Source organism: Pistacia vera, unplaced genomic scaffold, assembly GCF_008641045.1.
Source record: "Pistacia vera cultivar Batoury unplaced genomic scaffold, PisVer_v2 Contig918, whole genome shotgun sequence".
Lineage (NCBI taxonomy): Eukaryota > Viridiplantae > Streptophyta > Magnoliopsida > Sapindales > Anacardiaceae > Pistacia > Pistacia vera.
In genome coordinates, this window is record NW_022196799.1 from 321,255 (window position 1) to 339,299 (window position 18,045).

The 18,045-nt window shown below is 33.5% G+C and overlaps 3 protein-coding genes across 3 annotated transcripts in view; 1 reads left to right on the forward strand and 2 right to left on the reverse strand.

Moving 5' to 3' along the window:
- LOC116120050 (midasin) overlaps positions 1 to 1,153 on the reverse strand; it is a 32,393-nt gene extending 31,240 nt beyond the window's left edge. Inside the window, 2 exon segments of the mRNA XM_031405997.1 lie at positions 443 to 759; positions 1,020 to 1,153. Coding sequence (XP_031261857.1) covers positions 443 to 759; positions 1,020 to 1,124 — 422 coding nt within the window. The 5' untranslated portion in view covers positions 1,125 to 1,153.
- A 2,872-nt stretch (positions 1,154 to 4,025) lies between these two features.
- LOC116120018 (disease resistance protein RGA2-like) lies at positions 4,026 to 12,847 on the forward strand. Its single transcript, XM_031405950.1, has 8 exons — positions 4,026 to 6,833; positions 11,054 to 11,111; positions 11,149 to 11,226; positions 11,311 to 11,398; positions 11,494 to 11,749; positions 11,824 to 11,939; positions 12,035 to 12,239; positions 12,830 to 12,847. Exons 1-8 carry the CDS (start codon positions 4,026 to 4,028, stop codon positions 12,845 to 12,847), a joined length of 3,627 nt encoding a protein of 1,208 aa, XP_031261810.1.
- A 426-nt stretch (positions 12,848 to 13,273) lies between these two features.
- Positions 13,274 to 15,490, reverse strand: LOC116120019 (receptor-like protein 3). The gene has a single exon (XM_031405951.1). It carries the CDS (start codon positions 15,488 to 15,490, stop codon positions 13,274 to 13,276), a length of 2,217 nt encoding a protein of 738 aa, XP_031261811.1.
- Positions 15,491 to 18,045: the final 2,555 nt, after the last annotated feature.

The following is an 18,045-nucleotide window of genomic DNA, read 5'->3' on the forward strand; positions in this document are numbered from 1 at the left end:
ACACTGAAAAGATATGATTGGTGTGATGCATTGCATGATTTTTGTTGTACAATTAGAAAAACCTATCAACCAAGATATCTCACACTTGATAAGCTTCTCACCCTGTTCTTTATCTATTACTACAGCAGGATGCTGGCCCTTCTCAAAAAATAAGATGAAGGCAGATTAGAGTATAAGTTTTCAAAATAAAAACAATACTGAAACTTTTAAATTAAATTAGTTTTTTTAATAAGAAACTGATCCTTGCATTAAAGTAATTAGCAATCAGAAGCAACCATAAATTGTTTATTGAAAGAGTGGCTTCTAGTATGAGCAAAACCTATTAAGTATACATTCTATTCATCAATTCCTACTTTCTTTTAAACTATTTTTCCTCATCCACAAATTAATGTATGCACAAGTGTTATTTATAGAAGGGAACAAAGAATATACAAAAGTGTACCCAAATAAAAAAGGAGCCAAATCAAGCACTCTACAGAAGGCCAAGCAAGCAAGCTCGTGAAGATTCAATCCCCTCCCACTTTGAACATGAAACTGGATAACATTAACAACATTCACATCATCAAAATGCCCTGAATCTTCCATTTGGTCATCTGAATTCAACCTCAGATCAGGTACAAGACGAAGCAAAGCCACAGCTTTATCCATAATTTTCCGTGCTATTGGTCGGAAACACCCTATCAAAGGTATTGTATAATGCGGGTGCAAAGACAACTCGGCCACTGAATTTACCACTTCTTCTTCTGTCAAGTCACGTCCCTGCACAACCCAATAAATCACATTTCAGTAGAAAACACAACAGTTGTGGCACTCTTCAAAAAAACTTTAATTGCCACCATAGAATGAATAATACCAAAAGGATATGATATAAAACCCCATATTTCCAATTCTTTTAAAATTCCCTAGTTAATTTGAGTTTAAAATTTCCTCAGAGTGAAAGCCGGAAGTTATTATAAACTCGAATTTCTCCTCATTTTCACTTTCCTATCCATAACTAAGCCAAGAATGGTCAAGCATACCTTTTTAGCAAGTGAACTAAAACGTGGTAGACACCCAAGCTTGGGACACCGGGCAAGGAACCTCTCGAGCGCGGATTCAAGACTGAAACTCCCATCAATTGCCATTTTAAACTCAAAGTATATGTATTCACAAACCTATAAGTCAAAATTGTGTATATTGAACTTTGGATTGCTAACAAAAATGATATACAACTTCAAATGCAAGTCTTTTTATCAAGCAAAACCTGCATATCACCAAATAATATTACAAATAATCAGTAGCATGAACTTAAAGATAAAAAAGAAGAGCTAAAAAGTACTGAAACTGAATTAACTGGAATTCAAATTTCATAAATACCCAACAAGAAAACGTGTTTTGAAGTTTCAAAAAAAAAAAACACACAACTTTTTATTTCCGTAGGAGAAAACTTCAGCGAAAATTTTAAAAAAAAAAAAAAAAAAAAAAAAAAAAGAACTTTCTAGTTTAAATTTGATTTTTCCCTGAACAAACCGTACCCTTTGGACCAACAAAGAATTCCCATAAAGAATTTTCAGCACTGGTCTTTGTAGGAGAAACTGTAAACTCTCCCGGAAATTTTCTGTTATGTTCCCGGGAAACAAACACTGGTTGAAACGCAGAAAAATTAAAACTGACAAAGTTTTGGCTAAAAGATCGATTCTTTGTTTTATGAACTGGGTCTTCCCACTGTTGTTCACTTCTCCTTTTGCAGTCTCTAGCACAGGGTTTAGGGTTTTGCAGTAAGTCATAGCATATATATACATTTTGAGAGTGTGCCGCTTATAAAAGTTGGCGGGAGTCGGCGGCTCGGCTTAGTTGGGGCTTGTTGTTCAAGTTTTAAAACTTTGGGGTTTTTAAATCTTCATGTTAGAAAGGGGTTATTTTACTCCCAATATTTTTAATATATTACTATATACCCCTAAAAATCTACTCTTTAACTATTAAATGCCCATTTCAAAATGAGAAAAATTCGTCACGCAGCCTACAGTTTCTGAAATGCATCAAATAAGGACCAAATTCCAGACGACGTGTAATATCTGTTAGGGCTTGAAGGGTTGAATTGTCTTTTCAATTTTTATGCTTAAAATATTAAAAATAAAACATAAACTCGGTTAATTGACTTAAATTTTCTAAACACCTTCAAGAATGGTAAACTTATAAAAGAAGGTTCTGGTTAGTACAAGCCTCACGAATCATATATATTTATAACATGAACTGTGATATATTTAAGTTGGCGTTTAGTATGATGTTTCGTTTCATGTCACAAATTTTGTATTTCACGTTATAAGCTTGTGTATTCTAACAATATTATTGAAATAATACTATACATACTTAATTATAAATTAATTATTACAAATCAACAAAGATTTTACAATGTCATTGTTATATTATTTAATTTAACTTTGTTTAGTTTATGTTTTATTTTCGCTAATTCCTTTCTTGTTAAGTTGATGTACATGCACACACAAAGAGACAGATACAAACACACACAAAGATATATAATTGTATATACCTCAATTGTAGATTAATTAATATAGTATGTATATTCAAAACCACTCGAAGTTTATACAAAAAAAGTATCGTAATTTTCGGAAAGTAAAGGCATAAATTCAATTGAATTTGCTAGAAATGTCATAAGTCCAAATCGAGTTCGGTTCATACAGGTTTAGCTGTAACCTAAACTAATGAATGTCAAACTCGAACCCCGATATTTAATTGGCTACATATCTTATCATGATCTCGACCAAAGAAATATATGGGACCTTGCCATTTATACTCAATCCAAATATTACTTGATCGAGATAACTGGGGTCCCTAGGATTAGCATGAATTAAGTATATAAGATTACCATTTTTCAGGTAATTTTTTGAGCTACAAAGATGAAATTTTTGTTTTTGTTCAAGAAATTTCAGAAATTATTGGCTGTAAGCCTGTAACCACTCGCCACAACAATAAATTCAAGAAAGTAGATGTAATTTTATGATGAAAACGGAGGCTAATTGAACAAGAAGTGATGTTTCTTTTTATGTATCTTTTGGGCCATGCTCAACCACCATTGGCCCAATATTTGTGTTTGGGCCTGATCCATAACTCTAAAGCCTAAAGGCCATGTAAATGTACTAAAGTCCTCTCACATGGAATTATGTTGTTTGTTAAGCAAATATATATATATATATATCTTTATTTATTTATTTTTCTCTATTGCATGAATGAATTAATCATCATCAAGCAATGGTAAAACTTGATAGAGGTCATGTTAATGCTTATATGATTATAATATAATCACTAAGTTTCAAACCAAAATTGTATATTTTACTAAGATCTTGGCAACAAATTTTAACTATTTTAACCATAAGGAGAATTTATAAGAATTATTTTAAGTAAAAAAAAAAAAATTATTATTCAACTAAACTTCAAGCTTTAAATATAATCGTCCATCAAAATCATATATTTTCAATCTCAGGAATGGAGGAAAAAACATGAGATTTTGTAGAGTTTTTGCTTTTTAAGATTCACATAATCCGTTATTCTCAAAAGTTACTTCTGTCTCAAGTTATAGCAAAGCCAAAAGTGTAAAGGAAACTGATTTATTCTTTGAGTAAAGATCATCTTCTCCCAACAAATATCATTCAAATTCTTTACTTCAAATGACCTTCTACACTTTGCATCAAATTCTTTCTTTCTTCAAGAGTAGCTTGTTGAAAGTTTAATCATTAAAAAATCAATTGGATTATTTTAACTATTCTTGTATCATTATAATAGCTTGTAGATTGAAGAGACTTCCTATTTTACAATAAAATATGCTCAAAGAAAAGAATGAAGGAATTGCTTGGATAACACTTGATACTTTAACTAGTATCAAAGCAAAACTTTGGTTTGGATTTATTCCTTGGTCTTTTGCATACACTATAAAAGTTGAATGGATGTTACAGCATCGTCAGAACATAAGCAAACCAAATATTTCGATTTCTGATCAATCTTTGTTTAATCACTTACCATCATTCAATATGGCTGAAGCGCTTGTTTCCACTGTCTTGGAACAATTGGCTTCCATCGGTTGCCAACAGGCAGAAGAAGGAATGAGGCTGATTGCGGGTGCTAAGCAAGAGGTTGAGAAACTTCAAAGCAACTTCGTGGCCATTCAAGATGTGCTTATTGATGCTGAGAACCGACAAGTGAAGGAGAATGCTGTGAGATTTTGGTTGGCCAAGCTTAAGGACGTGTCTTATGACATTGACGATGTGTTGGATGAGTGGTACACGAAGCTTCAGATTTTAAGAATTAAGAAAGATGAAGATGCTTCTAAGCCTCTAAAAAAGGTACGTTCCTTCATTCTTCACTGTCTCGGTTGTAGGCCATTGATTCTGCGTCATGATATTGCTGTCCAGATAAAAGATCTTGATAGAAAATTAGATATTATTTCTACTGAGAAAGAGAGGTTCCACTTTAGATCAATCACTGAGAGTAGTAAAGAACTAGAACGGCCAATGACAACCTCTGTTATTGATTTAACAGAGATTTTTGGAAGAGACAATGATAAGAATACAATAATAGATTTTTTGCTTACTCAGAGTAGTCATACACAAGACCTCCACATTATCTCTATAGTAGGGATGGGAGGAATTGGTAAGACTACTCTTGCTCAATTAGTTTTTAATGATGATCAAGTGAACACCTATTTTGAAGAAAAAATATGGGTGTGTGTTTCCGAGCATTTTGATGAGCTTAGGGTTGCCAAAGCAATCCTTGAATCTCTTAACAATGATGCACCAAGCTTAAATGAGTTAGAAACTGTGGTGCGAAACATACGTCAACATATTGATGGAAGGAAGTTTCTTCTTGTCCTAGATGACATATGGACTGAAAATCCCAAACACTGGGATCAATTAAAGCACTCTCTTAAGTGTGGATCTCTAGAAAGTAGAATTTTGGTGACCACACGTAAGGAGAGCACTGCAAATGCTATAGGAACCACCAAAATAATACCACTAGGGACATTATCTGAGGAAAAATGTTGGTCATTGTTTAGTAAAATTGCGTTTTCAAGAAAAAGCAATGAAGAATCTAATGAATTGGTAGAAATTGGTAGGGAAATTGTTAAAAAGTGTAAGGGTTTGCCACTTGCAGTAAAGACTTTAGCGAGTCTTTTGTGTTTTAAAAGAAAATTTGTCGAGTGGAAAAATATCTTAGAGAGTGAAATTTGGGAATTAGAAGAGGTAGAACAAGAGGTTTTTCGACCTCTACTATTAAGTTATTATGATTTATCCCCTACTTTGAAAAAATGTTTCTCATATTGTGCCATTTTTCCAAAGGATTACGAGATAGAGAAAGAAAAATTGATTAGGTTATGGATGGCTCAAGGTTATGTAAAGTCAAAACCAAATAAGGACATGGAGTTAATTGGTGAAGAGTATTTTGAGACATTAGCAATGCGTTCTTTCTTTCAAGATTTTAAACAATATGATAATGATATTGATATATTTTCTTGCAAGATGCATGATATAGTGCATGATTTTGCTAAATTTCTTACCCAAAATGAATGTTATACAATAGAGGTTGATGATATGAGAGAAATTAAATTAGAATCTTCTTATCATAAAGTTAGACATTCAATGATAATGATTCATGGAAAAGCCTCAAGTTTTAGATGGCTTTATGGTGGGATTGAAAGAGAGGTCTCATTTCCTAGCTCTATTTATACTGGAAATACTTTTCTACGTAGCCTTGTAGTTGATGTTAATTCCATTGATTACCATAAGATATTTTTGTCCAAATTAGTTGATCAGATGACATGTCTAAGGTCATTATGTTTGAAAGGATGCTCAATTAATGAAATTCAAGTAGAAATCAAAAAATTAATACACTTGAGATGCCTTAATTTGTCTGAGAATAGAAGATTAAATGAATTTCCTGAGACATTGTGTGGGTTATATAATCTACAAACCTTACTCATAGGTTATTATAATATCGAAAAGCTACCTCAAGGGATTGGAAAGCTAATCAACTTGCGACATTTTTCTAGTTGGTGGACTAATACAATTTACATGCCAAGAAGTTTGGAGCGACTAACTAGTCTACGAACGTTAGAATATTTTGTTATAAGTGAGGGTAGTTATGGTAGCAAAGCATGTTCTGTTGAATGTCTAAAAGCCTTCAATCACCTTCGAAAATTAGGTATAAAAGGGTTTGGAAATTTGCGAGAGGTGGATGAGGTTAGGGGAATAGAATTAAATAATAAGAAAAACTTGCGTGATTTGTATGTAGGCTTTGAGGGGAGGATGAATGATGAGCAAAATCAAGAACTTCTTGAAGAGTTGCAACCACATCCAAATTTAGAGATATTAAGGCTACGAAATTATAGTGGCAACACTATTTTCCCTAATTGGATGATGTCATTCACCAATTTCAAAAAGTTATTTCTTTGGAATTGTATAAACTGCAAGCATCTGCCTCCTTTGGGTAAGTTGTCATCCCTTGAAATTCTTCAAATTTGGAAATTGAAGAGTGTGAAAAGAGTAGATAATGAGTTTTTGGGAATAGAGAGTGATGTCACATCATCATCTACATCAATTATTGCGTTTCCCAAATTAAAATATCTTGACTTTGAGGATATGATAGAATTGGAAGAGTGGAATTATGAGATTACAAAGAGAGGAGATGAAGATATTAGAGTCATGCCATCTCTTCAGACCTTGAAACTTTATTCTTGCCCCAAATTGAAGTCTCTACCAAACCATCTCAATCAGATGACAACGTTGAAGAAGGAAATTTATGGATGTCCGAGCTTATTATCATCTTTGCCTAATACTGATCAAGTTCTCTAAAATCATCAACTTCAACACTGATTTTCTTCCAAACCATAGGTAATTTCCTCTCTTTTCACTTTTAATTATTTGTTTTATTACATTCTTTATGATTACATCTTTTAATATTTAATACCCTAATTATTTGTGCTCTTTAGTTATCTTAATGAATCTAATTATACACTTAATATAAAGCTTGTAATTTGAGAGTCGGTTTGCATGGATATTTTATGTTTTTCTATAAACGTAACAAATTCATTTTGTCTACTCAGAATAATAGGATTTGAACCAATACAGGGTCTCTGTTAAAGTGAAGAACATAGCAACAACATCTCTACTAGAACCAGAAGTGGGTGGTCGTTCTGTTCCTAAAAGAACTTCAGTGAATTGACATATCGTCCAGTTTTGACCGACATCTCATGTCTAAACTTCAACTTTGGTTCTGCATATTAAAAAGGGACAACCTTTAAATTCTCAAAATACTACAATCCTGATCAATCCACAAGTAATTTCTTCTCTCCTTACCTGGTAGCTTCAATTTTTATGAAGATTATTTAGTGTCAATGCTTGTGAATAGGCAATATTTTTATAACTTCTTGAATAAATAATTAAAGCAGTAAATACGTGACAACATGGGTAAGGCACAAATAATTTTGCAACAAAAAGTCATAATGTTATTCAAAAATCATTTTTAACAACAAAAAGGCTCCATCAACTCGCCATGGTTTTTTTCTTGCAATTGTTGTCTAATGCTAGAAAGTGGAATTTTTAAGCACTTAGTATGGAATTTTTAACTTTGATCTGGTCTTACATCCTATTTTCAAGAGAATTTTGATCATTTTTACTTCATTTTTGTTAATGTGACTCTGTGTTGTTCATTTTAAGTTATCTCATGCTAAAGTTTTATTATTATTTTTTTTTCTTTTCAAAGCAACTAAACAAACATACACTAAAGACTTCCTCTGATACAAATGTTGGATATCAAACACCATTGCATTGTGAATACTGAAAGGCTCCATCAACTCGCAATGGTTTTTTCCTTGCAATTGTTGTCTAATGCTGTTGGATGTGAACTGGACTACGTAATGTGGCCACAAGGAATCTTATATAATCTAGTATGTATAAGATTATAGAGGCCAGGGAGAAGAGGATATTACAGTTATGCCACATCTTCATCAGATACTGTGCTAGATGTTCATCGGCTTGAAAGAACTGAACTGATTCTGGAGCTTTACTTTTTCTCAGGTTCAAAGCATAATATTGTTAATGAAGAAAAGGAGCTCGCATACATGATCTAATTAATTCAATATCTTTTTCTAGATGCAGAACTTAGTGACGTCTTGCTGTTGATTGAACCCTGACTCTTCCACCAACTGGCACGAAGATAATACACTAGATGCTTAAGGGCATGTAGCAATGTCCTGTTTCAAGAACTTGTCTTTTTCAGGTTGTAGATTACAAATATATAATTGTTAGTATAGAACAAATTTTTTTATATGTATATAATCATTCATTTTCAATTCTGTCTCTTCTAACAACTGGCTGCCTTTTGACAGAAGGTTGCAGGAATCTATGGATAAAAGCAGAATATTGAATCAGGTTGTAGATGGAATGAAATCACATCTTCACACCATTTTTCATACTTTGACAATGGACCATTTGATTTAGTTCTGCATTAGTCTCATATTTCTGTCATAGGATTTTGAAACATTGCAAGGTCTCAATTTAAGTGAAGGACATAATTTCGACATCTCTACTATAATCAATATTAATTGGTATTTTCATAATCAAAATTAAATAAACTTTATCTCTCCATTTTTCATTATTTGAACTTCATATACTATATTGCAGCATATTAACATATTGGTCTTTTGTTTGTGCTATAGGATTTGGAACATTGCAGTCTCTACTCAATTAAAGTGATTAACAGAACACTGCAACATCCCTTCTAAAATCAGAAATTTTTTCGTGGTAAAGATTCCTAACCACTACCTTATTTGTCTTCATATAATAACATTGCAAGGTTTTCTCATATTGAGATCTAAGGTCATTCCAGGAATCTTGTGTCACTTAAGCAAATTAATCATCCCTTGTGGACTATGCTGAAAATGGAATGAGGTATATCTTACTATCATTTTCTTTGTTTCATTTCATCTCTCAGTTGAAACAATAATCTCTCCAACTTTTGCTACTTATACGAGTCAACCGTTTTTTTTTTTTTTTTTTTTTCACATTATTATATACTTATCTTTGTTAGAGACTGATTTTCTAATAACTTTATTAGAAAGATTGTATCATTGTACTATTTTGATTTATAGTGAAAAATCTTTGTCATACTATTACCGTGGATGTAGCCCAAAGGGGTGAACCACGTAAATCGTTGTGTCTCATTTACTTTTATCTGTTTTCTTTGTTTATATGTAGTTGATTGTTTATCAAGCCACTTGATCTAGGGTTGACCCATTAACCTCTGCCTTTGTAAAGTTGCACCAGCTTGAAAACAAAACAAAACTTTAGCATGATGTCACTTTAAGAGAGCACACAAAGTCAGATTAATGAAAATTAGATGTGGGTATTTGGGACGGGGTCCAAAAACCTAGCCCAAAAACCCGATCCTAGGAGATCTGGTCCCAAAACAAGACCAGGCCTAAGGAGGAGAGCCCGATCCCTCCATTGGGCCCTCCGCCAAGCCTGAGCCCAAATTTTTTTAAATATTTTCGTTTTAGTCTCTTGTATAATTACATAAAACCCATTATAAATTTTAAAATAAACATAAATGATAAGGATTAAAGAGAAATTTTACAAAATTTAACCAAAAAAAAATTTCTAGGCCCTGAAAAATTTATAAATTTTACCTCTGAAAAATACTAAAAACCCTATACAAAATTTTGTTTCGCCCCTAAAATATAAAAAAAGATTAGGGAAAAAGAAATTTTCTAGGCCTATAGGACCAGTACTAGGGACCGGTCCAAGTCCTAAAATTGCTCATGGGCCTGGATCGGTCCCAGGCCCATGAGCGACTGGGCCCAAGCCCGAGCCTGCTTGGGATTGGTCATTGACTAGCTCTAAATTGAAAATAAAGTTTAAAATGATCAAAATTCTCTTTAAAATAGGATGTAAAACCATAGTATGAAGTTAAAAATTCCATGCTAAGAGCAAGGGATGTTGAAACTGATATTTAGTTAGCTTTACGCCCACTTATTCACTATTTCTCATACTTTTTTATTTATTTATTTACCTTTCTATTGTGAAAAGTAAATCCCAAGTCAGATAAAACCCTTTCTATCGCTTTAGAGCTTAAGTTCACTCATGATTTTAATATCACTATCAGAGACATACCATGGATTCAATCTCATTCTCACAATCAATGTATATTCTCAATTGCAACGCAATCCTACCTTTTTATGGAAGATTCAACCCTAGGCAGTAACAAACTCCACTACCCGAAATTCTCCTTAATACTGACTAATGAAACATGCTCTTCAACAGTTTCTAACCATTAGACAACCTAGAACAAGCTCTCCAGATTTAATGTAATGATTACTTTAAGTTCCAATGAAATAGATTAATCTAAGCAACAATCTCACAACCTCAGATTATCTAACTTAGATTTTGTTATTCAAGTAATAAGATGGAAAGTTTATCCACATCTTTTACTACTAATCGCTACTGGGTGATTAGGAATAGATCGATTACGTAATACAATCCCTAATTCTAGTAATCGATATCAATTTAATCAATCTACTAGGCTTGAGTAAATTAAACAAACCAAATATCATATTCCATTAAAACAGAATAATATAAATCAAATTCATAGAAAGGTAAGAAATTGCATTACTTTATCAATTATACCATTAATATGTGTTAGGAATTGAAATCCCCTCTAACTGAATTGAAAAAATCTAGCCAAACGTCTTAAACTTACAACAACAAGTATTTCTGAATGAATCTCTTTGTATCTATGTTTTTCTCTATTTTTTAAAAACCCAATGTTCTATTTATAACCCCTTCAAATGACCCTAAAAACATGTGTACAGCCTCCCAAATGAGAATTTACTCGGTTAAGAGATTGTTGGTATCGAAAGCTGTGAAATTATTTCTTTTAGTATTATTAATATTCACATTTTATATCTGAGAATTTTTTAATAATATATATATATATTTATCTATTCAGTCAATATAAAGATGAATGATTAAATTTTGAATTAATGAGACATTATATTGTGTTTCAGGAAGATATTGATCTGATGGTAAAGCTTAATTTTGATGCATACCGTTTTTCAAAATTATCTGAAAAACTCAATTGATTTTTGGAATTTCTGAATCCTTGAAGAGGGAACTGGGGAAGTAAATCAGCTAGGAGTTGATTACTACAATAGATTGATTGACTACATGGTTCAAAAAGGTAAAGAGGTTGCCAATAAATTCTTTCAAATAAATTTAAATAATTGGACTAGAAAAATTAATCTAATGTTTGAGTTTATTATAGGGATTACTCCATATGCAAATCTATATCATTATGATTTGCCATTAGCTCTTCAAGAAAAGTATAATGGCCTTCTCAGTTGTGATTTTGTGTAAGTATTTTTTGTATGAGTATTTGGATGATTTTTTTTTTTTTTTTTTTCATATTATAATATCTTAAGTAATTGAACTAAACCAAATCTTTCAGGAAGGATTACGCGGATTATGCAGACTTTTGCTTCAAAACGTATGGGGATAGAGTTAAGAACTGGTTCACATTTAATGAACCAAGAGTTATTGCAGCTCTTGGTTTTGATAATGGCATAAATCCTCTTTCAAGGTGTTCTAAAGAAGCCGGAAATTGTACCGCGGGAGACTCTGGAACTGAACCCTACATTGCTGCACATCATTTGATTTTAGCTCATGCCGCAGCAGTTGAAAGATATCGCGAAAAATATCAAGATGTTTATCTTCTTAATTTCACAGCAATTAGTAAATGGTATCTTTAACGGAGAAATGTGTGTTTATATTATCTCAGAAAGAGCAAGGAGGAAGGACTGGAATTCTTTTGGATTTTGTTTGGTATGAACCTCTGACTAGATCAAAAAAGGACAGATATGCAGCTGAAAGAGGAATGCAATTCAGCCTTGGATGGTAAATGTTCATTTATTAAAATATTAATGCGATTGAAACAATGTTTACAAAAAATTTCACAAGTTGATAGGCTGAAATTGAGTCTTAATTTGTAGGTTTTTACATCCTATTACATATGGTGAGTATCCAAGAATAATGCAAGATATTGTTGGAGATAGGCTTCCCAAGTTTACGGAAGCAGAAGTTCAAATGGTGAAAGGCTCCATAGATCTTGTTGGTATTAATGTATACACTGGCTTCTACATGATGGATCCTCCATGGCCTAAGTCCAATATCACAAGTTATCAGAATGATTGGAATGTAATTTTATTGTTTAATTTCTATTTGTTTCAACACCCCTCCGATTTCTAACAAAAACAAACTGTTAAATGCCGAAGAAAACAAATTATTTGATTTGTTCTTAGGCAAGTGTTCTTTCCAATATATCTTTTATTTTGAAACATTGACACTTTTGGTTCCAAACACACTTATAGCCAAGTGATTTTGAGTGTCAGAATTTTCCATTTCGCTAATAAAAGTACAAAACAATAACACTAAGAACTTTCCCACAAATAATTAATAAACCCTTGAATGATGCTTGAGTCTTATTAAGACCTCCTATTGATTATATATAGGAAATTTTTTCTTATATGTTTGAGGATTGAAAATACAATTCTTCAAACTCTTAAGATTCAAAAAAATTTGTAATACTGCGAGAGGCTTACAAACAAATGGTATTTTTTTTTGAATCTTAAGAGTTTGAAGAATTGTATTTTCAATCCTCAAACATATAAGAAAAAATTTCCTATATATAATCAATAGGAGGTCTTAATAAGACTCAAGCATCATTCAAGGGTTTATTAATTATTTGTGGGAAAGTTCTTAGTGTTATTGTTTTGTACTTTTATTAGCGAAATGGAAAATTCTGACTAGTTCTTCAAACTGACATTCAAAATCACTTGGCTATAAGTGTGTTTGGAATCAAAAGTGTCAATGTGTCAAAATAAAAGATATATTGGAAAGAACACTTGCCTAAGAACAAATCAAATAATTTGTTTTCTTCGGCATTTAACAGTTTGTTTTTGTTAGAAATCGGAGGAGTGTTGAAACAAATAGAAATTAAACAATGAAATTGCATTGAGGAGAACTTGTGTAAAAGAGGAGAAAACGTTTATTCATCATAAACACTAACAGTTTTGTGGGCTGCTTAAGACTGAAAATTGATAAGTTAGGTGGAGATACAAAACATATATATTCCAAGCTGATTAACAAATTTTGTGACAATTTAGCTGTTAGAGAATATCAAATGTTAAAAGACTGGCTCCTAAGCAAGCATGATCTCCAATGCGTTGGCTTCAGGTCAAAGCAATCATGTCATCCCAAGTTGGTTCTACATCGTTCCTTCCTCTCCCTGTCATTCGCCATTCCTTAAAATACTGCAGAAACTTCAATCTATGAAGGGGGTATAATATCCCAATTGTAAAACCAATTATGAATCCGAAAACTCCTCCAGCAATTAGTCCATAACCGAGCTCATTGTTTGAGGATTCCCTTGGTTCAGGAGGACTATTCATTTTCGGTTGAATAGAACAGTTCTCTAAAATATAACCACACAATCCTGGATTGCCTTCGAAGCTGGTGCTAGGAAAAGTACGAAACTGACCTCCTGCAGGTATTGTTCCTTGAAGATTGTTATCTGCAACGTTGAATGAAGACAAGAAATTGAGACTACTGAATGAAGCAGGGATTTTTCCAGATAACTGATTTGCAGAGAGATCCAATTGCTCCAAGTTGGTGAGTTGAGACAATTGGTTCGGAATTTCACCAGACAATTTGTTATGGCTGAGGTCAAGCACGTGAAGAAACTTCAACTGACCAATCTCAATGGGGATACTGTCACTAAAGCTGTTGTTTGCCAGGTATGTGGCTGGTGGTAGGTACAAGATTTTGTTATACTGCAGATTGAGAGCATTGATCATTGGAATAACAAAGATGGGAAGCTCTAAATTTATCTTGTTAGCTTGATCGTTAGCTTCTTTCGATGTGAACATTGGGATTTCGCCAAGTTTCTTCGGAATTTTTCCTGACATAAGGTTTTGTGACAAGTCCATGTAGAACAGACTTGTCAAATTCTCTAACAAACCTGGAATTTCACCAGTGATTTGATTCGCTGATAGGTCTAAAACCTGTAGCCGTCTGAGTTTACCTATCCAGGTTGGAACTTGACCTCTCAATTGGCAGCCTCCTAAAGCCAGAACCTGGAGATTTTGAAATCCGTGTGAGAATGTTATTTGGTTATCATCTGGGACTGCTTCTTCAATGAAATTCACAGAGAGGATGAGAACTCTGAGGTTCTGGCAACCCTTTAAAATCCTGATGGCGCCTGTGATATTTGTTATAAAGTTCCTAGAAAGTGAGAGGTACGAGAGAGATTCCAGGGCAACTATATCCGGTGAAATTTGCCCCACTAGATGGTTACTAGAAAGCCTAATTGTAGTCAGAAATTTGCATGAATTAAAAGTCAACTGTAAGCTACCTGTAAAATGATTGTTACCGAGATCGAGTTTGCAAAGCTGGAGAAGAGCTGAGAAGTTAAATGCTGAAAGCTCTCCCTCAAAGGAGTTATTCCGTAAATTCAACGTGGTGAGATTAATACAATTCTTCATTGATGGGGGAAGAGACCCAGATAGGTAGTTATCATAAAGGAGCAAAATTTTTAAGTTGGTAAGCTTACCAATATCTCTGGGGATCAAGCCAATCAATTGGTTTGAGTAAAGTTCAAGAATTGAAAGGCCTGAGAGGTTGACGATGCCATTGCTGATGGAACCGGAGAGATAATTGACAGGTAATGAGATTTCTTCAAGTGATGTGACAGAGAAAATATCTTCAGGAAGTGAGCCTGAGAGGCTATTGAAACCCGCTCGAAAAGTCTTTAATTTGGAGCAATTTCCAAGTCCAAGAGGAACCGGGCCACTGAATTCATTGTAGGAGAAATCCAGGATGCTGACAGAGCACACAGATCCGGTCCAGGTTGAGGATGGAACAACACCAGTGAAACTATTGTTACTGATATTAAAAGTCCTTAAACGTTTAGCTAGCCTGAAGAAGGATGATGGGATCATCCCATGGAAGATATTGCTGGATAAGTCTACAATCTTGATGTAATTGGATGACAGTGATGATAGAAATTCACCAGAAATATAGTTATAGCTCAAATCAAGAGTTTCAAGTCGAGTTAACGATGGAAAGTAACTGTTTGGAAGAGGACCGGAGAGGCGATTGTGGGAAAGGTTGATATGATAGAGATGTGTAAGGTTCCCTATAGAAGGGGAAATGCTACCACTAAGGCCTCTGCAGAGTAAAAACAGATGAGTGACATAACCATCGGCGTTACATTTGATCCCTTCCCAGAGGCAGCATTTAATGGAAGAAGACCAATTCAACGGAGGGGATGGTAAGGTGAAGTTGAGAGACAAGAGAGACTGTTGGTCTAATCGGTTGCAGGTTTGCTGAGGATAGGCAAACCAGGACATGAAAACCAACAATACAAGATCTATAATCAACTTAACCATAACTCTTATTTGATGTGTCTGGTTATTTCTATGAAGAGGTTGCTAAGTGCATCCGTTGAGCTAAATCTTGTTGACTAGAGAGAGAGAGTGAGAGAGAGAGAGAGAGAGAAAGGACCTTGATATTCAAGTAAGTAAGCATTTACTTTTGGCGCTTCCAGTTGCGCCACTTGATGATAATTTATAAGACAGTGGTGGAAGTATGGCACTTAGTTTATAGATTTTAGATATTGACCCATTTTTAGAATAATACTTTGCGTACTAACGGATATTAATAACCAATTTACTAATCTTTGTTAAAATCATATATAGTTTACTAATCTTTGTTAAAATCATATATAGTATCTATACTATATTTTAAGTTAGTATACTAACTAGTAAAATCTATTAGTACACATAGTATTACCCTTTTTTTTATAGGGAAGAAGTTGACAATTTCAATCATATTTAGTCTTACGTGTATGGAAAGGGAAGTCATTAACTAACCATTTGTAATAAATAATTTATTTTGTTTACATCTTGAATGCTGCAGAAACTTCAATCGACGAAGAGGCTACAGTATCCCACATGTGCACCCAATAATTAACCCAAAAACGGCTCCAGCAGTGAGTCCCCAACCGGCTCCTTGTTGGAAGACTAATCATTCTTGGTTGAGATTCTTGAGAAGGACATAAGAGCTGTATATTAAAATCAGACAATTAAGTAAATGGTGTACTCTGTTGAAGTTGTTGACTACTTCAGTATTAATGGGTTATGCAGACATATTCGGGGGTCCCGTTGACTCATCAGTGGGCGGGGGAACTGCTTCTTGGTGAGCGGGCGGGTGTCATGGGGGCAATGCCCTTGAGCCCGTAGGTGGTTTGAGCCTTTTCCATGAATAACCGTTGTAGAATTTCTTTAACTCATTAATTTCTTATTGGGTTTGGGCTTAAGAATAAGAATTCTTGTAAAACTAGGTTTTGTCACTTTAAACCTAATATATAAACATATTTTTCTCTTGTTATGAGTGCGATAGCAACCATAAGACAATTTATTCATTGTAAACGAGAGAGGTGAGAAAGTATTACTATAATATTAACTCAGCTAGACATAGCCCATATTGTGTGAATCACGATAAATTGCGCGTGTTATTTTCTCTTTGTTTATTGTTATTTTGTTCTCACTATTATCTCTATTTCATTCATAATCCTCCCTGGAATTGAATTCCACATATTTTTGTCCAGCTTGTAAAAGATTTCATTACATTACCCATTTGATTAGGATCTTTTTTTAATATATCATAGTTGAATTATATTACAAATATAGCTGTGTTTGTTTCCGTATTCATATTATATCCTATTCAAAATTAATGTTTATCTCACTATTCTCAAAATCCGATTGAATTCAATTCAATTCAAAATATTTGGATTTTTTTAACTCCCTAGATTTATTAATTTAACTAAACACCCCCAACAATAAAAGTTTATAAATCGAGAAAAGCACTTTTACCTACTCACATATTCCCAGTAGAGTTGGCCACCGCCGCCGACATTTAATGGGTGGGTAGAGGTGTTTTTGTTAATTTTAAAATTTTTATTACAGGGGTGTTTATCTAAATTAAAAAATATAGGGGATTAAAAGAATTTTACCAAACACATTTTTAAATTCAAATTCTACCTTGTAATAATAACTTAACTCAACATTTTCAAAAATATTACTCAAAATAATAAAACAAACACACCCCTCCGTTTGGTTCGCAATTTTTCATTACTCTATTCCCTATTTTATCCAAAATACACATTTATTTCTTCATTCTCAAAATATTATTCTATATTATTCAACTCTTTTTAAACCCCATAGATTTGTATTCAATTTTTTTAAACCCCTTAGATTTGTTAATTCAACTAAACACCTCCCAAAAAATATATTTTAGAAATTGACAAAAACACCCAGCAACCCACATTTGCCAGATTATGGCCACCACAGTCGAAAGCTGGCTGGAATCTGGTATAATAGCACACTACCAGCTGGATCTGACCAGTAGTGCGCCGATCTGGCCGGAAATATCTTTAGTCGTCGTTGACAACCAAATTCGGTTAGATTTGGCTGTCAATGGCCAGATCTAGCCGTAGATCTAACCTTTTCCAACTAGATCCATGGTGGATTTGGCCGAAAAAGGCCATATCGGCTTACGACTAGCTCAATCCAACCGATCATGCGCCGATACAATGACTTTGGCCACCCTCCGGTGGTGGTGGTAGGCTGTTGGTATTTAATGGGTGGGCAGGGTGTTTTTGTTAATTTTTAATATTTTATTATGAGGGTGTTTAGAAATAAACAAACATAGGGGGGTATTTTTGTTAATTTTCAAATCCTACATCGTAATACCCACCCAATTTTACCTTTTTCAAAATATTATTCTAAAAAGTATCATAATAATAAACCAAACAGACCCATAATATTCTAATCTCATAGTATTACTATTTTCATCCTTTGATCTGCTAACATTTGATTTGCAAATTTATATCTTGTTTTAAATTTTTATTGTGGGCCGTGTTGTGGCCCCTTTATTTCATTAT